Source organism: Podarcis erhardii (genome assembly GCF_964252035.2).
Source record: "Podarcis erhardii genome assembly, chromosome: 2".
NCBI classification, from domain to species: Eukaryota; Metazoa; Chordata; class Lepidosauria; order Squamata; family Lacertidae; genus Podarcis; species Podarcis erhardii.
In genome coordinates, this window is record NC_138498.1 from 44,763,235 (window position 1) to 44,786,604 (window position 23,370).

The 23,370-nt window shown below is 43.5% G+C and overlaps 1 protein-coding gene across 5 annotated transcripts in view; it reads left to right on the plus strand.

Annotated features, from left to right (window-relative positions):
- Positions 1–23,370, plus strand: part of CACNA1A (calcium voltage-gated channel subunit alpha1 A) — a 257,374-nt gene that overhangs the window by 48,190 nt on the left and 185,814 nt on the right. For 4 of the 5 annotated variants that reach the window (XM_081845837.1, XM_081845835.1, XM_081845838.1 and 1 more), the window contains exon 3: positions 11,497–11,789. In XM_081845837.1, the coding sequence (XP_081701963.1) occupies positions 11,497–11,789 (293 nt within the window). Of the gene's footprint in view, positions 1–11,496; positions 11,790–13,080; positions 13,153–23,370 lie in introns of those variants that run through there. The other variant, XM_081845839.1, reaches the window with a different exon arrangement.

Here is a 23,370-nt window from a genome sequence, read left to right on the forward strand (position 1 = left end):
CAGAGTTTGTTTTTCTCCTTGTCTGAAAGTCAGCCCATATTTGCATCTATACATATAAATCAGCATTAGGAAATGTTATGCAAATTTGTGTCATGGGCCTGTGTCACGAGTCCTTTAAATATCTAGCAATGCCCCTGATATTATCTTCTGTGTTGCTGCCAATCTTTTACCTACAATTGCAAGCTGGTCCTTGTGCTCTTGATTTAAGCAACTGTGGGAGGCTGAGCCACAACCAACCATCCTGCACATTCATGCATGCATACCTTGGAAACTTAAGCACTTTCCAATGAAAAAATAATGCTAGAAATGTGCCTATGGGTGGCATTCAGTGAAGCTTTACTTAGAGTAGACTGACTGAAATTAATGAACATGATTACACTAGATTCATTACGGTAATTTCCGTAGATCTACTCTTACCAGGGGCAGGCTCTGGTAATATGGTGCTCTGAGTGAGGACAAAATTTGGCTCCCCCTCCTAAATATTTCTTACTTTGATGTCCTCTTCCCTTTCACCTTCCTTTCTGCGCTTCCTCAGCTCTGCACCCTGTGCAGGGGAACTACCCACAACACCCTAAATCTGGCATTAATGCTAACTAAAACTTAGTTGGATACCACCGAATGTGTCTTCCTTTACAGACTGTCTGGGAACTCCATCTTCCCTGTTACTGATTGCCCCAGCTAACAGCTTGTGTCTGAGCACTATTCAGCATGCAGGTGATTTCCTGAAATATCATACACATCTATGCGTGAGCGGTTGGGAGGACCACATTACTACAGTGTCTCAAAGAGTACCACTCCTGATTTCTCCCTTCTTTGAACTTTCTTCAGTGTTAAGATCCTCAAAGGAAAAAAAAATTCCTCTGCAGTATCTGCCCATGAAGTGGGCCTACAAGACCAGAGTAAACATTCATTTGTTTCCGCATCCAGCTTCCCATCGTGGCCAGTCAATAGGAAGCCCAGTAGCAGGGCGTGAAATAGCCTTTCTGAGAGAGGTCCATCAGAGTACCACTTTCTTTAAAGACACGTTAAAACCCTTCTGTTCAAGAGGGTCATTAGATGTGTTTGCGGGAAGATGCCGTTATCTATCTATCTATCTATCATCTATCTAATCTATCTATCTATCTATCTATCATCTATCATACAGTTTGTATGTATTTTATATGCATGTTAGCTAATACTCTTAGCATCCTAATTGCTGCTATGTTTTTCCTACTGGATAAAGCAAAGCCAGATAGAAGTTATACAGTTGGTCAGGGATGGAGAACCTCCAAGCTGCTGACCAGATTAGCTCAGTGGGGGTCATATGTGGCATCAGGTGTGAGGCAGGTAAAGATACAGCTGCAAAGGAAAATCAGGAGCCTTTAAGTGTGCTCCCAATTGTTCCTTGGCAAGCAAGGCTTGCTGTCAGTGCTGATCAGCAAGCTCTGCTGGAAACTGCTGCACTATAGAATTCCCAGTTGACAGCAGATCCCTGCCCAGTCAGATCACCTGTGCTTACAGTTGGACAAGATGGGCCTTTGGTGGGTTCCAGCAAGGCTCTTTTTATATTCTCAGAAAATGGCTAAGGGCACCATCACTGTTGCAGAGGGTTAAGTACATAACACAGAGCATGTTCAGTTGAACATACCTAGTGACCAAAAAGGGGAGGTAGGATGGCACATTAAACTGTGGAACACCTCTATCCCTCATGACTTTTGAATACATTTTTCTTTCTCCCACCCCAATAATTAAAAAAGGCTTTGATTAAAAGTTGATAGGTGCACTGCTACACAAGCCCCGTCTGTTCCAAGGGGCATTAATTGGCTATTCGTGCTCCAAGGACTCAAGTTACTTCCAAATGTTTTTTTTAAAAAATCCCAAATTTATTTTGTCTTTAGTACTACATGTTGCTACTAATCCAGTGCCATTAGTGCAGTATCCCCATCACTAGGTGATGCTAGTGGAGTTGGCCACCACCATTCTATTCATATAATTACACTGCTGGGCAAGCTACACGCAACAAACCAACACACAAAAGGAAGCTTTAGCAGCATTTGGAAAAAAGAAAAGAAAAGCAGCCTTGAGAGGGTTCGTGTGCATCCAGAAAATTATAGGAATGAAATGTAGCAAGTGCGGGGGATGTGGAACAGAAAGATGCCTGGTCGTGAAAATGTTCACTGTGTGCACACACCATTTGCGCTCAACACACTTACATACCCCTCCAACGTGGCTTTCCATTAAAAATGTGTGTGTGCATACACGTACATCATTGGGACTTTCTGACATGTTGGCACGCAGTGTGCTGTTACATTATACGCCAACTTGTGGGTCTGCCTTTGAAGACCATTTGGAAGCTCCAGCTGGTGCAGAAAGTTGCTGCTTAGTTCTTGATAGAGCCCAGGAACAGAGAGTATATTAAATCAGCATTTGCTGATCAGCACTGACTTCTGATTAGCTTTATGTTGTGAACCGCCCTGAGATCTACAGATGAAGGGCGGTATATAATCCTCCTCCTCCTCCTCCTCCTCCTCCTCCTCCTCCTCCTCCTCCTGATTCAAGATGCAGGTGATCACCTATAAAGTCTAAATAGTCTGGGTGCAATGTCCTTAGAGTTTAACCTCCCATACAAAGCTACCTGCACATGAAGATCTACAAATGATGCTTTTATTGTATACTGTAATAATAATAATAATAATAATAATAATAATAATAATAATAATACCCAGCCCACCTGGCTGGGTTTCCCCAGTCACTCTGAGTGGTTTCTGGGCAGTGTATTCCTTCTATTTGAAATGAAATATCCTCTCACATCCGGAGCAGGACCTTTTCACTGGTGATGCTACAGCTAAGGAGTAGCCTCCTCAGGAATGCTCACTGTGCCATATTTTGATTCACTTTCTCATAGCCATTAAAAACTTGTTTATTTAAAACAAAACAAATTCCTTCCAGTAGCACCTTAAAGACCAACTAAGTCAGTTCTTGGTATGAGCTTTCGTGTGCATGCACACTTCTTCAGATACACGTGTATCTGAAGAAGTGTGCATGCACACGAAAGCTCATACCAAGAACTGACTTAGTTGGTCTTTAAGGTGCTACTGGAAGGAATTTGTTTTGTTTTGACTATGGCAGACCAACACGGCTACCTATCTGTAACTTGTTTATTTAATTAAGCATTTAATTAGCTGTGTTACCTTCTGATTTTATGGCCTCTGATTTTATGTCTCCTTCACTATTGCAAAATAAAGCAATCAAAATTAGTACAATATCAAAATATTTGAGCTGCCATGGTGGTTTTTGCAGCCATTAAGAAATATAAACAGGGCTGGCTTTACATTACATAGGAGGGTGTAACCATCAAGGTTTTTAAAAACTAGAGCATGAGACTCTTAATTTTAGGGTTGTGGGTTTGAGCCCCACATTGGGCAAAAATATTCCTGCATTGCAGTGGGGGGGGGGTGACTAGATGATCCTTGGGATCCCTTCTCACTCTTATTTTATGAATCTATTATTCTACCTGGAATGCAGAAGAGGAAGCAGTTCAGATGAGTGGGTGGCAGTCATGCTTGCCTCCCTGAACTTCTTTAAAACTAGTGCTGTATATGTGTGCTCCTGCATTGCACCAGGAGAGTGCAGATGTTTCATTTAAAATTTATATTTATTCCCATTTATTATTTTGTGAAATATCATTGTTTTTAAAGTCACTCCTCTGTTGCTCAGTATTTTATTTTATTTTATTTTATTTATTTTAGGGTAGTGCGTATGAGACACTTAAGTGGCTAAGGGTAGGGGCAGGGTGATTTTTCTTTGTGGAATTCTGGGATTCTGTCAGTGTGGGGAAATGAAATAGCCTGATTTCACCATCAGTTATATTTGCTACCCAAATCAAGAGAACAAAACCAGTCATTAGTCTGGATAATGTTTGTATCCTTCTTCCTCCTCCTCCTTGAATAAAAATCCCCAGGTTGGAAGGAGCTGAAGAGTACTCCTTGTTCGGGATAAAGAATGAGAGTGGGAGGAAAAGCAGCCGTGGCTTGGGTGAAGCAAAGGGAGAAATGTATGATGGGAGGGAGCCTTCCAGGCAGCCTAATTTGATGGAGATAAAAGGAGGGCCTGGCTCAGCAGGCCACTCCATCCCCCAAGAGAGGAAAGAGCCATAGCTCAGATGCTTTTTTGCATCTGGGATATGCCAGAACTCAGTTCCAGCACCTCTTAGGTGGGTGCCATTGCCATTATAAGAGAACAAGGAAGGCATTCTAGAAAAACAGCACTTATTGTAGTGTATATGCTGTGCATGTAGTGTTAAGTTGTGGGTGAAGATATCAGACGACACAGTGATTCTTCAAACAGCTCTTGTTTATTCACAGGCCAGAACAGAACAGAACTGAAGGGTTCAGCCAGCCTGCTTATATAGAGCTCCACTAGAACGCAACAGTAACCATTTTCTGCAACTATCCAATCACTGAATGTCACCTTCGATCCCTTATTTGCATATGTGGACCTGAACTATCTACAGTATCCCCCTGCTGGCCCAGGGTGAGAACTTCAGTACATAACATGTAGAATGTCAAATCCTTGGCACTGGCCTTCATATGGGAGGATGTGACATGTTGGTTTGCCAAAATGATGGCTTTCCCACTTTGCTTCAAGGAAGGAGCAGAAGGTGCAAATGGGTGGGTGGATTATATACATTGGCAGACCACCCGAAAGAGCTTACACACTCACAAACTGTATGTATAGGCTCTGTACACACAACTGCAGGTCTTGCCTAGTCACATATGTATTTGCAGCATGCGTTTTGTTCCTCCTCGGAGCAGTGCTCGTTCCTGCTTCCTTACATGCTAGTCCCCCTCTCTCAAATTGCTACCCTTTCTTCACCCACCCTTTATAGAGAACTCGGATAATGTTGTGACATTTTTTAGTCCAGTGTTTCAGACCTGATTTGTGGCCAAAAAAAGAAACTGCTATAAAATACAGTTGCAGCACCAGCTTGTCCAGAGTGAGCAGGCAAAGTGGTTTGAGGCTTGCGGGGCGGGCGCTCCTTTGCCTTTTATCATCATCATCATTCTGTTTAGAGGTCCTGCCCAGTTTTTGTTTTTCCTGTTGATCCATGCAGAGGGGAGGGGAAATGAATATTTACACCTGGATTTTCCAGCCTTTCACAAATCACAGACTTGATCTGAAGCAATTAGGTGACATACAACACTTTTCTCCTTGCTGTTAAAAGCTGCAGATCAAGCAGCATAGCAGCATAGGCTGGTTAAGGAAGTTGGCAATCTTCCACACAGTAGGCAGAACTGAGCTATCAGCAGTTTGCAGTAGCGAAAGGGAAGGGCTGACCAAGTGAACCCTTGTGAGAGAATGGGAATGCTAAAAGTACACAAGAGCACTGCTATTTTTTTTATCCTTTGGTGTATATGCCACTGAGGTTCAATTCTGGCTAGCAGTGTTCAGTGCAACAGTTTTTTTATTTTATTAAGATGACCTGAAATATTCCTTGGTGCCACTTAGCTTTGAAAGCTTTTCAATCCCACATCCAGTTGCAACCCTTGACAAGCAAAGGGCTAGCTAGATGGGGGGTGGGGGAGGTGATGGAGGGAGAGAGAGAGAAAGTATGAAGTGTATATTACTGGATTGTGCATCTGAGGCTATTGCCGCTAACAGCATGGCTGAGGCTGAAGCAGGGTCTCTGCCCTCCAGCGCAGACACCAAGACAGAAATACCATTGTGACAGACAGCTCTATCCACCCCTTTGCAGAATGCTGTTATTTTATAGTGATCTGTAAGAAACAGAGCAAAATAATGGCACCACTGAGTCTATCACACACACCACATCATCTTCCTACTCTGCTGCCTTTATCTTATCTTTCAAGAAGGAGCTAGGGTACACAGTAGGGTTTCCCCTATACAGTGGTACCTCGGGTTACATACGCTTCAGGTTACAGACTCCGCTAACCCAGAAATAGTGCTTCAGGTTAAGAACTGTGCTTCAGGATGAGAACAGAAATCGTGCTCCGGTGGCGCGGCAGCAGCAGGAGGCCCCATTAGCTAAAGTGGTGCTTCAGTTTAAGAACAGTTTAAGAACAGTTTCAGGTTAAGAATGGACCTCCAGAACGAATTAAGTACTTAACCCGAGGTACCACTGTAGTCACTATAGCAGGACTGCTGTAGGATACTGCCCTCAAATATTCCAATAAAAGCTGCCATTGTGCACAGTTTCTTTATTTTTGTCCTCCATTATTAGAAGCAAAACACAGCAGTGTAGTCCCAGGTAATTCAGGGGAATTTACTCATGGTAAACCATGCTTAGGATTGTAGCCAAAATTGAACTGTTTGTCTCTAGGGTAATGCTATAACATGCACTATATGGGGCTGCCACAGAAGGCTGTTCCTCAGCTGTATAGGGTTCAGAATGTGGCAGCCAGAGTGATCTCTGGAGGTAATTGCAGGGTATGTATAACATATGTTCAGTCTTCAATGGTTACCTCTCTGCTTCCAACCTAGATTCAAAGTGATGGTGTTTATCTTTAGAGACCTATACAGTTTGGAGCCAGATTTTTTGCCCCATAGGTGTCTTCTCCCAGATAGAACTCCCAGTTTTTAAAGCACTTGTTCAGGTGCTAACAGCTCCACCCTCTATTCAGCTGGTGGCTGGGGTGGGCCATCTTGTTTTGCCACCCACTCACCCCGCTGGGGTACATGTTGCTTCTGTCATGTGGCTACTACTGGAAGCATGCTGTGTGTGGTGTCTTTTCCACGCTCTTTCCTTAATCATAGTCGGCATCATGCTGTGCTACCACTATAGAAATGTGCCATATGATGAAGAGAAATTACATAGTGTGAGATGTGTTGATGTTACAGCGGTGGAGAAGACAGACACCAAACAGAGTCTGTTTTGAAAGGGAGCAGTATGATAAAGGCAATGTGACAGAATTATCCACCGCATGGATGCCACTAAACAATGCAATTTTGTACATACCTGTTCAGAAGTTCCATTGTTTTCAGTGGATAAAGCATGGCTAGGACCATCAGGCCTAGGGGCCAAATGCAGCCCTCCAGGCCTCTTCCTCTTGGGACTCTCTCCAGGCCACACACTCTCCCCTGCCACAACCCTCTCTGGCCCTGCCTCACATCCTCCTTGGGTGTTTTTGCTTGGCTGGAATGTGCCCTTGAACTCAATTGATCCCTCTTGCTTTCCTGGATGGAGAGCAGATAGATGTTTGTGTGTGTAAGTTTTACATAAATTGCTCCTCCTACTTTTGCCTCTGGCCCTGCCCCACCACTGGCATATGGCCCTGAGAAGGTTTCCCAGAAGGGAATGTGGCCACTGAATTGAAGGTTCCCTACCTCTGGGAAAGAGGATTGCTGGCTAAATTGCTCCCCCTGAAATCTGAGTGTCACGCTGCTTGGATTAAAATGGCTTACTGGCTGGGAATGTTTTCCACACAATCACACACCTACAAAATAAATGTTTGTGGCAGCGTAGAAGAGATCCCCAGCAATCAAAGAAAGATGCTGCTCACGAATACCGGTTTGTCACATGGAGGCAGTTTCTGCAAGGTTAATTCAATGTTGTATCCTTTGTTGGGCGTACATTTCATGTGAAGTAGCCGTAAGTCTTCTAATTCTCAAACCAGTGGAATGGGTCCAGATTTATACCAGGGTAGATAAACCCAGAACCTAGAACAACAGTGAAAAGGTTTATTTATGCTATAAAAACTTAATGTAATGGTCCTACTGGATCAGGTAGAAGACTCGTCTAGTCCAGCATCCTGTTTTCACAGTGGCCAATACAATCCTTGTCAGAAATCCGCAAGCAGGACATGAGTGCAGTAGCATTCTCCCCACTTGTGATTCCCAGGACTTGGCATTCAGAAACATGCTGCCTCTGAAGGTGGACATAGCCATAGACAGGACATATATATGTCCTAACAGCCATAGATAGCCTTATCCTTGTCTAATCCTCTTTTAAAGTCATCCACGTTATGTCTTGTGGGAGTTTATTCTAAAGGTTAACTATGCACTGTGTGAAGAAGTAATTTATTTTGTCTATCATTCATCTTCTAACATGTTCAATGCTATTAGAGAGGGAGAAAAACTACCAAATTTCTCTACACCATGTGTAATTTTATAAATTTCAATCACATACCCTGCAGTCTTTCTCCAGTGAAAATAGGGACATCATATTCCATCCCCTCCAATATTTTCCAACTAAAATAGGGGCATCCTGTTCCCCTTACTTGCTTTTCTTTTCTAAACTAAAACTCCCCAAATGTTTTAACCTTTCCTCAAATGCGGGTTGCTCCACCCCCTTAAACATTTTGGTTGCCCTTCTCTGAAAGTTTTCTAGCTTTACAATATTGCTTTTTAGGTGAAGCAACTAGAACCACACACAGCATTTCAAGTGTGGTTGCAGCATAGATTTTTAAAATGGCATTATGATATTGACATTAAAAAAATTCTCAAACCCTTTCCTAATGATCCCTGCCATGGAATTTGCCACACACTGGGTCAACATTTCCACTGAGCCTATCCACTATAACCCCAAGGTCAGTCACCAGAAGCTCAGACTGTATTAGCATAATCATTAAATTATATATATTTTTTGTCCAATGTATATCACTTTATACTGGTTTACATTTAGTTGCATTTGCCATTTTACTGCCTAGTCACCAAGTTTGGAGAGATCCTTTTGGAGCCCTTCACAATCCCTTTTGTTTTAACCAATTGTTTTTTCCTAAAAAAATGTTCAGGGGTACTCTCATTTTAACTCAAGAAAATCACCATTTTATAGTTCAAATTGGGGGAAATAAATACAGTAAATGGACAAAAGTGCATAGATTCACAAAATGTTTAGGGATATGCGTACCCCTGCATACCACCAGAAAAAAGCACTGGTTTTAAACCCTTGAGCAATTTTGTATCATCAGCAAAAATTATGAGCACACTGCTGACCCCCAACTCCAGATTGTTTATGAACAAGTTAAAAAGCACAGGTCCACTTTCTACATGCCTTCTTTGGAAGAACTGTCCATTTATTCATACTCCTTACTTCCTATTCCCTAACCAATTGCTGATCCATAAGAGCAGTTCTATTTTTCTAGAAAAAGAGGTGCTGGAACTCACCATGAACGCCTCCCTTGTTCTCCTATAATGGCAATGGTGCCAACCTGAGAGGTGCCAGTTTCGGTGAGTTCCAGCTGAAAAAAAAGCTCTGCATAAGAGGATTCCTCTTAACCCATGACTGCTTGGGCAAGGGACTTTTTCAAAAGCATTTTGGAAATCTTAAATACACAAGGTTGACTGGATTACCTCTATATGCTCGCTGATACTCTCATTAGCTAAACTAAGCTCACAGTCCAACCCACTGGAATTCACTATTTGTATATTGGTGTAGCAAAGACGACACTGGAGCTACTAGAACTATTTTAACAAGTGGAGCGTCAGTTTGGCTGACTTGCTCAGATATCTCAGCTTTATGTCCATGACACATGCACTTTACAGTTCTGTGCCACACACATGCAACCATCTGCACATTTCGACTTTGCAGATGGTACACCGACTTGTGTATGCACATTTACACTTGCATGCCTTACTAACACTCACTCCAGCAGTATCGCATTTCTTACACTGAACGGCGGTTCTAACATTGCCCCCACTTCCACCCCAGGACTTGGTAGTTGCCAACTGCTTTCACTATAAAATGTGTAAAGTAAGGGAAGCCCATTCTGACCTGATTTTTATACCAAATGAGGGCATGAAGGCGGGGTAGAGATATTCAAGTCTACATCAGAGAATTGACATCAGTCTAATCTGCCAGGGTGTGGGCTGCTGAGAGATGCCATTTGTATGCAGGTTTTTCCTACCCCATCAAGCTGTCTGTGTGTGTGTGTGTGTGTGTGTGTGTGTGTGTGTCCTTCTCTCCCTGTAGAAACCCAACTGGGTTTGGTTGGGCTGTAGCCCCTGCTATTGGTTCTAGGCCATCATGTGCCAAGCCTGACCGAGGCTTTGGGATGCTCTGTGCTTGCATTAAATCGATCCACTGCTGCACATTAGAGCTCAACCTGCCAGTGAATCAGACCTTTTCTTTCTTTTTTTTCCATTTTCTCTCCCTGCCTGCCTGCCTGCCTGCCTCCCTCCCTCCCTCCCTAACACCAGTCTTATTTTAGCTTACCCAAGAGGAGGAGGAGGCGGTGGAGGAGAGGAGGAGGAATACAGGGCAGGAAAAAATACTAGACATTGCAGCAACCAGGGAACCCTTATGAGTAGATGGTGGATGGCAACTACTTCTCTTGTCTCTCTCATTTTTGGATTTTACAGGATGTCATTGCTGCATTCAACTCCAAGCTGAGGCAAAACCGACACACACGCTCTCTTTTTCTGTGTCTCTCACACGCACACACTCTCATACACGCAGTCACACGGGAAAAAGGCAGGAAGAGAGACCGCTGGATAGCAAGAAGGGGGAGAGCACAGCCTTCAGCTTCAGAAGCTTAAAGAGAGCCCAAACCGTTTCGCCTTCAGATCTTGGACAGTGCTGAAGATAACAGGATGAAGCTCCTGTGAAAAGAAACCTTTGGAGGGGGGATTTTCTTTTGATTTTAGGGTGTCTTTGGGGGTTTTTTTTGTGTGTGTGGGGGGGTATTTTTCTGCTTTTTAAAAAAGAAAGATCTTTTCCCCCTCATCACCAATGCAGTACTTTATTTCTCTATCAGTGAGATGGGAGGGCATGTACTGATTTCATAAATCTTACAGAAAAAAAATATATATATATGCTTTTTTTCCTTTGCGAGTGCAAACATTTGCCAAGCTGTCCGGCACAGAGGAAGCCTGCATTTCTCCCATCAAATTGCATTGCAAATACCTAGACAGTGAGCCTAATTTTGATGGCATCTTTTTTATTTTTATTTTTATTTCAATTTCCTTTCCCTCTGGGCTTGAGAAGAGAGGCAGGAGCAAGGAACTGGTGCATTTGATTTCTTTAATTGCATTTTTTCCCTCCCTCAGTGGGGAGGAGGTGCTGCTGTCGCTACATTTAATTGTCATTTCCCCCTCCTCTCCCTCCCAGTGGCAATGCATTTTTTATTCTTTAAATTGAAATATTTTTAACTGATGGTGCATTGATTCTTTTTCTTTTTCATTGTAATTAATTTTAGGGGCATTTTGGTGCATTGGTCTTTTTTGCTCCCCCCCCCCACAATTGCAACCCACAATTTTGGGGTGATTTTTTCCCCCTTTCTTTTTCTGGGGTGTGGCTCCCACCCTGACAATTGCAACCTTTTGGGCAGAGGGTGGGGAATTTGTACATCGCTTCCCCCACCCCCCCTGCAACGGGAGGCGAGAGTGACAATGTCCAGGATCTCTGCTGCTTTTCCCGACCGCTCTCCAGCTTGAGTGCCCCTCCCTCTGCTGCAAGCTTCCCTAGCAGCATCCTACAGCAGCCGATGGGATGTGATGAGCTTCTTCTTTTCTCCGGCAGCATCCTCAGCGGCGTAACCCCCGGCCCTTTGCTCTTTACAGGATGGCTCGGTTTGGAGACGAGGTGCCAGCCCGCTATGGGGCAGGAGGTGCAGGGGGAGCTGGCTCCGGAACGGCAGGCGGCGGAGGTGGCCGGGGTGCCGGGGGCGTCCGGCAAGGTGGTCCCCCGGGGGCCCAGAGGATATACAAACAGTCAATGGCCCAGCGAGCCCGCACCATGGCACTCTACAACCCCATCCCCGTCCGGCAGAGCTGCCTGACTGTCAACCGCTCCCTCTTCCTCTTCAGTGAGGACAACGTGGTGAGGAAATACGCCAAAAAGATCACCGAATGGCCATATCCTTTCTGTGGGGGGGCTTCCAGCAACCTAGGCCGCAGTGAACATCTCAAACTTAAGGGGGAAATGGCAAAGTCTGTGTCCCACTTTGGCTCCTGCCTGCATGCCTGGCCCACCCTGTCTCTATGCATGAAGCCCACCTGCACATCCCCCAACCCAGCGACTGCATACCCATCCCATTCCTGCACCACATCTGGATCATTCCTGCATGTGCTACCCCACCTAGTCAGCATGTCTCTACCAAGGGACCTTTATCTTCCACCCTGATTTCTCAAGGCACGATTCAGATGCATTTATGCAACCCTTGAGGCTGACAGCTCTGTCACTGAATGCATCCTTGCTCTGATCCATCTAGCTGAAATGCTTAATTGATGTATTGCTCCCCCCCCCCCAATGTCTCTCTGCTGATTTTAAGTTGTATATTGCCTCGTGGATTTCTCTCTCTCTCTCCCCCTACATGCAAGCCTCCCTTGTGCAGGGGCCAGTTGCCTTTCACCAAGCCAAGCATCTCCTGCTTTCTTTATTCCTCCCTTCTCTCCCCCATCCCACTTTACCTCTAATACCTGTTATTGGGCTGCTCTTTCAAGCCAGCTGTCTTTCATCCATGCAAAGGCGGGTTGGGGGGGAGGATGGGGAGGAAGGAGAGGACGAGGAGGACCGATAGCATCAGTTTTCATTTCCTCTGGCTCAGGGTTTTGGAGACTGCATTTGTTAGTCATGCCTTCATTTCCCCTTCTTCAGGCAGAGGGGCATATGGGGCCAGGCTTTTCATGTGCCTTCTGGAAAGTCAGCAATCAACTTGGTTCCCAGAGGTGTGCTGTGGAGAGTGGGGCTTCAAAGCACTGTGTCTAGCTAGTTGCGCAGAAAATAAAGGCCCTTATTAATGGGGGAATTGTCAGGTAGTGTTGAGACAGGAGGAGCCAACCTCAGCCTAGTCTCTAGAAAAGGCACATGGTGGGCAAAGAGCAACCTAATAGAGGCCCTCTGAGCCAAGTGTAGCCCCCATACTAGAGACAGAAATCAAGAGAAAGGGATGTGAAACTGAACCATCAATACGTTCCACTGAGCACATTTTTCCCCTCCTCCACCCTCCCAGTTTTGAGGTCCAGCATGAGATTTCAGTGCCCCTCTTCATTGATTCATGGGTCTGCTATCCATTATCTACTATCCAAGTCCTAGATATGTTCAGAGAGCCCAGGGCAGTATTTTGGGGGGTGGCATAGGGTGGTGAGAGATATAGGAGGCATGTTGGGTTCATCTGCCTCTGCTGGGCCTTGCAGGGGGAGAGGGGGCTTCTCAGGTCTTCTGATGGTGGAGAAAAATGCAAGATCCGCAGCCGTTGCCTCCCTCACATCAACTCGGTATGTAAAAGATCTTGCTTTCTGTTATAATAGTTTGTATAGTACTTTGTATCTTGTATGGGTCTTTGGGTTTCATAGACTCTAAACCTATGCCTACCTTGCTTAGAAAAGTTTAGTGTCTGCTACGAGTCAGAATATAATTTAGGGACAACATATATTATGCCTGGAGAGGTAATTGTTATTTTGGAATGTGCTAAAAATCCTGACACACTCAAGTGCAAGGGGCTAAAATATGAGGCAGATTGCAGGGAGATGCTGTATTCTAGAGCAGGTGTGCTGTGTGTGTGGAGAAAGTCTTTTTAAAGTGTAGTTGTGTTGTACACAGTGTATGTGTGTGTGCAATTTTGTCATCCGTGTGTGAGAAGGGAATACACATTTTGTTTACAGGAAAGTGAAGGTAGAGCAAGTCTCTTGAAACCAATGAGTTAATGCAGGTGTAACAAGTCAATCAGGTTACATTGCTGGTTCCTTTCTTATCATACAGTAGATACTTGCAAATATGATTTTCTTGAAATACATACATTGAAAATGATCAAGCTCACTATTGAAATACGGATTACCAAGCATGAGCACTGCAGATATTTGATGTTAGTAAAAGTGGGTACTGAAGAAAACTGTAGGGTGGATGGGTGGAGACAGATGTGTGATGGATAGATGAAAAGCGAATCAGCCAAACTCCTCTCTGTTTACTGTAATTGTTTATAGATCCTGAGAATCTATTGAAGTATCATGTTGTTTTTGCTTTATTTATTGTTTCATGTGAGTTTGCAATGCTCCTTTTGTTTTTAGGGAGAGGAATGTGATAAAATGTGGGAGTTTGGTCGTGATGAGAGCAGTTTAATCCTGTAGATGAAGTGCTGGCTTCCCTTCCCCCTTCCTGACAATCCAGATTGTAATCTCAGATCAACCACAATTTTATGGGATTATGTTAGGCAAGTTATCCTAGTAATCCTTTTAGACTTAATTTATATCTGTAAAATGAGAATAAACAAACCACGGCTTATAGGGTGAGTTTGTTGAAAGGATAAATGAGACAAGGATTGCAGTGCCCTTTGCACAATAAAAAAAGTATTATAGACAATGGCCACAATGTCTGAGCCCTGTGGGTACATGAGGGGCCCATTGTCAGTTATGGCAGATAGAGCTGTGTAACCACACAGAACTTTTCTACCTCACTACCATAGCCTTCAGTGTGGGAGCCCTGTTTCAATGCACAAGGCTACCTCATTTTCATTATTAATGGAAATCATAGCTATCATCTGTCTAAAAAAAACCAGTTCATCTCCAACAATTTCTCCTTTTGTTACACTTCCCCTAGTGTCCCATCATATTCTTCTAACATTCCATCACGCTGTAGATTAGGGGCTAACAATGCTTAGGCAAACCTGCCCCTCCAAAGGGTGGTGTCTTCTTCTCCTCCATTGCCAGCCAAGAGAGGTTGCTTTTGCGGCACTTGGATGTGGTATTTGGGGCAATGCAGATTGTTGCCCTGGCTTGCTGTGCTCCCCATCCCTCCATCCCATCTCAAAGTGATCATCCAGCAAAACTAAAGGTCGACAGCCAGGCTCTAGCATGACTAAGAAATGGATGAAAGGGTGGAATCCTATGGATAATGGCTGGATCAATTCTGAATGAATTCGATTAAGTTATTGGGACAAAGTGATTACAATGTAGGGCTAAGGTGAGAAGGAATCCCATTTCTTTCTACAGGTGCTGGAATCATTAGAGTCAGGTTTAACCCTCTGCACTAATGGCTGCTGTTCATTCCTGTAGGGAAACGTAAAGCGCTTATCCTTTGTGCTTTCAGTGGAGGCAGACTTGCCTATTGGGAGACTGTGCGGCTCCTTGAGGAGTAGAACAAGGTTCCATCTTCCCCTGCTGAAAGCAGATGTAGGGTGAAAGAAGGAAGGCATATTTTTTGTACTCCCTACCCTGCAAAATCAGGACCTGAGTTCAGAATGGAGAAATGTGGAGCGTTTTAGTAGTTGGTTAATATAATTTATATTACGTTTTTCAAAATAATACTTAATAGTTGCACAAAAATAAAATGTAATAGTGAAAATGCATTTAAAAATTTCAAATGTAAAACACATCAGGATCAAAACCTTAAAAAACCCCTCCAACAACCATAGTTGGAATCAATTATAAATTGCTCTCCAAAATAAGAAGGTTCACAATACCTGTCTAAAAACAGGAAGTGGAGACTTGCTAGATCTTTCCCGGCTTCTGTCCCTCCCCTCCCCCTTTCTGAATGCTCCTTCTGGATTGGGTAGCAGGGGAAATGTATGTTATCAAGGGCCTGAGCCCCACCTGTGATAATGGCCCCAGTGATGGATAGTGGAGTGTGGATGGAGAAGTATAGGGGGGGGGGAAGGCCTAGAACCCTCTGTTCTTTCCCACCTTGCAATTGTTGGGATGTTTGCTAATTACTAATAATGGGTATGTGGATTCACACAGGTTTTTATTTTTAAGGAATATAAACACTGGTGCAGGAGTAGGGAATACTGATTGGTGCCAAAAGATTGTTATGTTTGTATCCAGGCAAGGTTGTCGTATTTGTATGTAAGAGCTAGCACTGGATTTAATATATTTGGCATGATGTATTTGAACTCAGGTTCTTTCTGAGAACATTCCTAAATCTAGAAAACACACACTTGAATCTCCAGGTGGGTAGGAAAGCAAGTTTCTTTCTGGCATAGAATTGAAGGTACTCTCACCATCCAAGAGGCCACACACTGCCCCATGTCTAAGGCTGTGTTAGCCAGGGTGGAGCTCTCATTCCCTCACCAACCACCTATGTCTTTTGTGGAAGTGGAAGTCCTACTCACTGTGCAAAATGGATGATCCAGCCATTTCTCAGAGCAAGCTTAGAGGCTTGCAAAAAAAGCCACAGAGGACCAGAGCTATTCTAAGCCTTGAGAAGTTTCTCTTGGACCTTGACTAGAGCTGGCAAATGATGAAGAGTTCTAGCCTGTTCTCTAACCACAGGGACAACATTGAATATTCTTAAGAAAGAAGCTGTGGAAGGGGAAGTGTGAGTGACTCATGCTTTTTCTCTCCAGTTTCCAAAAAAAGGTGATGTCTATATTTCCCATAGGAAGATACACATTACTTCCGCACCAGGAGGGGGGAAGAGCACATCTCTATGTAGGGGATAAATGCATGCCACCTTGCTATGTTCAGAATTTAAGGACACTGAGGAAGATGAAGAATAAGTCACCCACGCTTCCTCTAATATTGTGTATCTAGGGGGTTGGTGTTCAATGTACTAGGACTTGGACTTAAATGGGTTTACTGGGGGCAGGGTCTTTTTCAGCCGGAACTCGCCGGAACTCAGTTCTGGCACCTCTCAGGTGAGCGCCATTGCCATTATCAGAGAACAAGGGAGGTGTTCCTGGTGAGTTCCAGCATTTCTTTTTCTAGAAAAATAGCAGTGACATGGGGCATGTTCAACCAAAACAAAGCAGGTTGGGGGGTACAATATACTAGGATGCACCCCTGCTCTAGCCTCAGTGAAATGAATGAATCTTCATTCTTGTGCAGGTCTCATTTAATTCACAGGGGCTTGCACAAAATAACTTCCAGGCAGATTGTGCCCTATGACTGGCTGGGGGAAATTGTGCTAGTCCTTTATGCTGCTGTTAGCACTTAATTTTTCCAAGAATGCATCTTATGTAACAGCGTTAGTTAGAACGGGGATGTGAGTGTACTATTGAGTTGGCATTAAAAACACGGATGCAGTGGTTATATGCTGTGTGTATACTCTACAGACAGATGGGCACAAATAAAAACTGGCAGCAAACTGCTTAATTAGTGCAACTGGCCCATTATTGTTTGCATGCTATGGTTATAAAAACAATACCTGTTGTGGCATGAGGTTAGATGGCGTTTGACAATATTGGTGTGCTTTCTGCACTGTGGCCCATGTATCCAATGCAATGGAAGAATTACCCAAGCCAAATCTCATAAAAACCAATGCAGTTCAGGGTTTCTGCTCTTCAGATAATAACCTGTGTGTGATCATAAAGGATAGAAGAACTGATTGTCTTAAAACTGCAGGCAGAGAACTTCAACACTTCCCTTGCAGCTGCAGAAAAGATAGTGCGGAAACAGACCACGGTTTTGTCAGTTTCAGAGCAATGATACTGAAGGTTGTCATGTCTCTGACTACCTGGTGGTTCTTTGGAAGCTCTCAGCAGTGAGACACGGTTTTCTTCTCTGGCATCAGTTAATATCATGGACTTCTTTGGGGGTTAATGGTTGGCTTGTTAATTGTTTCTCTTTATTCTTACGGAACATAGAACTTTACAGCTCCTAGGTATTTGGTGTTCATGCCACTACCTTTGCTTGTTTGATATAAAAGAGGAGTGCTGAACAGTTTGTTGACAGGCACTTTCTTTTGCTGCTGCAGCCCCTCTTGATCTCTTCTGCTGCAAATGCCTTGGTTAATTTTCAGCACTTAATCCCGCCCCACTGCTGACAGGTCTGGCTACCTATAAGGAGGAGAAATATATGTTTTCCTTCCAATTAAAGCAGCAAGTGGGGGCTCAAGAGAACATAGGCTCCCTTTTAGCGACACTGCTGAAGCCTTTGAGAAAGTTGGCCTTTTCTGTGCCTTAGTCCTCCTCCCATCTTCGTACAGTTAGCTGTGACAGCCCTCCGTATCTGCCTTGACTCATTTAGAAATTTCCAGGCATAATCTGTCACTTCCTGTGAGTCTTGTGGGGTCATTATTGGCTGGACCTCTTCATGGTGCTGCAGTCCATATAATTAAACGTTTGAATGACCACAGATGAGAATCTGTGCATTAGGCAGTTCTAGCCTTTTAAGCTACTTCAGAGGAAGAATAGAGTGGGATTGCTGTGGGGTAGCTTAGCCAGCAGACCATTAAGTGTGCCTAGAACCTGCTTCTCTAGCTTGAACCTAGCCTCTCTGGTTTGCGCTTAGTTGCTAGAGGATGTTAGTATAGCCCAGGGAAAGGGTTTCCACAAACAACCATGTTTGTATAGCCCCAGGGAAAGGGTTTCCACAAGCAACCATTCTGGAACAGAAGATATTGCGGTTGATGGCTGTTATAAAAGGGAGTCTAGATTCGGGTTGAGGTTGTGTGACAATTTCATGCCGGAATCACAGCCAATATGGCAACATAGAATCATAGAGTTGGAACATGCATAGCTTGCTGTGTGCATTAGCTTTCTGTGAGCATTTAAACTACAGATCTGCATATCCTACATCTTACAGAAAGCCAGTAAGAATTTAGGAAGATGGAGATGGTTCCATGGTCCCTGCCTTTTCTCTTGCCACTAGTCTATCTTTGCCAGCAAAGATACACAGGGGGATTGAGGGGAGATAGAGAACTGATAGACTGCATTTATTGCAACAAGTTGCTTATTTTGCAGGGAGGCTAAGGGGCTGGGGGTTATGGGTAGACGCCCATGAGAATGCCATTTCCCAGAGCTCAGTCTTTCTCTCAGGGTACGTTCAGAGCTAAATTTCCCTACTGGGAGCTGCTTTGGATGTTGTCAAAGAAAAGCAGCGAGTCAAAAGCGCAGTCACTTTCTCATTTGGCTGGTGGCACTTTAGGAGCTTATGTATTTGACCACAGGGTGAGATGCAAAAGTTCTCCTAGAAATACAAATGTTACAAGAAGCCAAATGGCAGAAGTATATTCTAATATTTGGTTGACGGCACTTCTGCAGTAATGTCTGAACCCCTCTAAAACAGGCCTACTCAAAATTCTGCAAAAAAAGCAAATCACCTCACAGTCTTAGAAGGACAGAAATAGTTGAAGCTGTTCTTCCAGCTGTCATTACTGGGATTGGATCTTCCCAGTAATCAGTTGCAGTGGTTTGTTGTTGGGAAAATGTAGTTCTTTCCTCAGCTTGTACCTGTTGCACTTGAAATTTTATACTGCAGATATATAGGTGTTGTGGGCATCTATAACAATGCTAGGGATTTATTTGATGACAGTGCATCATTCTCGTATGATGTTGTATTGAAACAAAGGTGTTTTTTTAAAAAAAACACTTTCACATGTCACTTCCATCTTTCAAAGGAATCCTTTTTTTGAGGCTGCATCCTCTGATCATATTGGTTCTGTGTCCCTTTGAGGATTTCTATATAAAGTGGCAGGTTTTGTTTTCAGCTGTCTATTTTTGGTCTTATAGCATTTCATTGCAGTCATCCAATTTATTGTGTAGTCAGTGGCCATTAAACAGATGAACTAAACAGTGTGTGTATGTGTAAATTGGATTCCCCCACCTATCCAAGTCTGCATATGTTCATTGGCACTTGAAGACACTGGCTGTCATCTGTCATTTTATCCCGTATATTGTGAGATCTTCTTATAGTTTTGAATCTATGTATATATGACCAACAGGCTTCTGGAGGACACCAGGGTGAGGAATGTTGAACTAGAATATCCTTTTCCCTGTGTTGGTAGGCTCTGCTGAAGAACTCCAATTATTTTTGCAGAAACTGTGCTAATGGTTCTTTAAATTACCATATTTTTAGTGAGTCTAATAATTCTCTTGATTCCCACATTATTTAATATTATGCTTATTGGATGGCAATGTTCAAGATTATTTTTGCTGCCTAAAAGAAAAGTATTTATGTTAGTTCTTTTCAAGCCAGTTTTCTTTTCAGGAGCCTATTTTAGTGGTGTTTACATATGTGGATTAGTTCAGCTATTTTGTATAAGATCTTCCCCAACTGTTGGATGATTATTATATTTCCCCCAATATGTTTATCAATTTAAACTTCTCAGACAACAGTTTGAACCTTTTTATCTCTTAAAAATTGTTGTTCTTATGCATGTCATATCCATTATATATTTCATCTGCAATTAAATTTCCTTCAATTTGATACAGTGTTAATTTGACAAGTGAGATGACATTAATCTGGTAATCAGCTCCTTCAAATCAAAATTGGAAAGTAGGCTATACCTTGGAAGGCTTGGCTATTATTTCAAGTTTCTATCCCCATTAAAATCCTATCCTCCCACTCCCATTGAAAATTGGGAAACTGAACCCAGTTTAGCCCTTCTGTTTATTGTATTTACTGGTTGGGAGCTGGGGAATATTGCTCAAGAAAAGGAACTCCTGGTTCCTGGCAAGATTTGCAACTGCACCTGTTTCATTTGTGTTATGCATGTTTTCTTAATCATGCAAGGTGAATGTGAATTACACACTATAAACACCACGGTGTATGTGCAGCAATTTCAGTAAACATGTAGTCCCACTATATTCTAAGCAAGTATCAATCTACTCATAGATTTCATTTAGCTTCCCTTTCATGGCCTTGATGTCATTGATTGCTCCTCTTACACCTTTATGGTCTAATGGCTCCATCACCCAATTCCCAGCTGACTTCCTCCTCCTGATGTAGTTAAATAAAAACACGAAACCCTTATTGTTAGCATTTCTGTCTTCAGCTCCTCAATTTTCTTCTGGAGTGTCATATTGCAATCTTACATTTAACTTGCCAGAAGTGATGCTCATAAACTATTCAGGGATTCAGATTGCACAATCTCATTAGCCACTTTAGTATCACCATATTCTTGCAAATTACTCCTTTAGGTTGCAACCCCTATACATGTTTGCCTGGGAGCAAGTCCTACTGAACACTATTGAGGTTACTTCTCTGAGTATAGGATTTCAGTTTGACAAATCCTTGGCTATGCGGCCTAGGACCCACGTACCTACGGGACCACCTCTCCTGGTATGCCCCGCGGAGGACCTTAAGGTCCACAAATGACAACACTTTGGAGGTCCCAAGTCGCAAGGTGGTTAGATTGGTCTCAACTAGGGCCAGGGCCTTTTCAGTACTGGCCCTGACTTGGTGGAATGCTCTGTCACAGGAGACCAGGGCCCTGCAGGACTTGACATCTTTCTGCAGGGCCTGCAAGACAGAGCTGTTCCGCCTGGCCTTTGGTTTGGACTCAGTCTGACCCTTATGTTTCCTTCCCCTTATGGTTTTGATCTATGGGCTACTATTAAAATGAGGCTACATTTTAAATTGTATTTTTAACCTGTATTTTAAATTGCCCCTCATTATGTTTTTATGGTAATTTTACTGGTGTTAGCCACCCTGAGCCCGGCTCTGGCCAGGGAGGGCGGGATATAAATAGATTTTATGATGATGATGATGATGATGATGATGATGATGATGAACAAAAGGGGAAAACACTGGAACTTTAGCTTTGGTTATTGACAGGAACGAGCCAGCAGAAAATCACACTGAGCAGGCTAAAGTTACCTTTTTATTAGCAAAGCAGGAGTGTCAGGCCTAATGAGCACAACAACTCTGGTCTTGTCCCCCTGAAGCAGTTGCTGAGACTAAAGGTTCCTTCCTTCCCACAGCCAGCTATGTCTCTTCCTCTCTTGGGTTTCCCCCCCAAGCAATCGGAGACTGTGCCTATGTGCTTGCCTTTTCTCCTCCCGCTACATGCCTCTCATAGTTCTAGGAGGGCAGGGAGAAGGGGAGCTGTTCACAGCAAGAGGGGGAGACACCCGTGATTCTGCACCAGCTTGACTCAAATCTGCCTCTTCGCCTCCCTCATCCCACTCTCCTGCTTCAGCTTCTGACTGATTCTGGACTTCTCTCTGGTACAGACTCTCTCAGCTGACTAAGCCCTCTTACCTCTTTAGCTTCTGACACCTCCTCCTCCTAGTCTTCTCGATCCTCCTCTGACCACTCATCATAAAACCTCTGATCCCTGGGCTCTGAGCCTTCTTCCCTTGGGGCTCACCAGTTGGTTTCTCCCATTATTCCTCTGTGCCCAACCCGTCTATGACAGTTATTCAGGAGCAAACATCTTATTTTGTGTTCTGTGCATGCAAGAGTAAATGCTTCCTCTCATGAAAAGTGGGGGGTTGTGTAAGCACGCTGTGGTGATTTACTAGAGAGTTTCCCTTTAAGTCTCCTTTTAGAGCAGTGTTTCCCAACCTTGGGCCTCCAGCTGTTTTTGGACTACAACTCCCATCATCCCTAGCTAGCAAGACCAGTGGTCAGGGATGATGGGAATTGTAGTTCAAAAACAGCTGGAGGCCCAAGGTTGGGAAACACTGTTTTAGAGAGACTTGAAGAGCTGAAGGGATTTAGCCCATAAAAAGAGATGGGAAGTAACAATGGGAAATCACTAGGCCTAGTTAGTTAGTCTGGCTGCTACTTTTTAACCGTAGAATAATGTCCTTCTCATTATTTTTGCCTTGATTCTTGAACAGAACACATACACACATAAGGCTATGTGTGCTAAAAAAAAAAAAAAAAAACTTGCCACCACTACCATTGTGGCAGTCAGCCCACAATCAGTGGTCCCACTTCAATAATGTTATACATGCCATCGTTTGGAAATGCAAGTAAGAGACATATGCCAGTACTTTGATCTTCTATCACTGTTTCCATTGCCAATGATTCACATCAGTCCCACCTTTAAATGTTACTCCACCTGGACAATTTCGAAAATGACTGCTGTGTGCAAATATGCATGATCACTATTGGTCACCTCTGTGTTCATTAAGGTATGGCAGATTTTTTTTTAATTACAGCAATATATTTTTTAATTAAAAAAATAGTCAGGACTGGATAATATATGGGACAAAAGCAACAGCGACAGGCTCAGGGGTGACGAAAGTGAGCACAACTGCGATGGCCTTCAACATTGTTAAAATTGTTAGGCAATGTAATTGATACCCCTGTAATGTTCTCATAAGCAAAATTATTCAGAAGCAGGTTTGGGTGTAAACTGAAATGTTTTAAGATTTGTGAAGAGGAAACAGTCAGTCATGTACAGGCAACACCCCATTTCTGCAGGGGTTGTGTTCTGGGTCAAAGCATGCATAAGCCTGTTTGCCCCCACCCCGTTCTTCCCCCATTCCTCCCTCTTCTGGGGAGGACCAGTGTGTTGGCCATCATCTATTGAATGCTCCTAAAATGGTTGCTGCCTGTAATCACTCATGTAACTCCACTTTGGTCTTCAAAGGGACTCAGTTCATACATTACCATTATGGGGCATCACTTCTTGTGATTCAGTCCCAATTGCTTGAGTAACGTCTGAAAAGGGGAATAACGAAGTTGAGCGAATGACGTGGGTTTCTGCACCAGCATCACCATCAAGGTGTTGTTGTTTTTAGAAATAGATACACTGTGAGACTAGACCATATGGAACAGATTCCTATACTGCAATACTGACACATGAATTGAGCCTGAAAGGAGAGT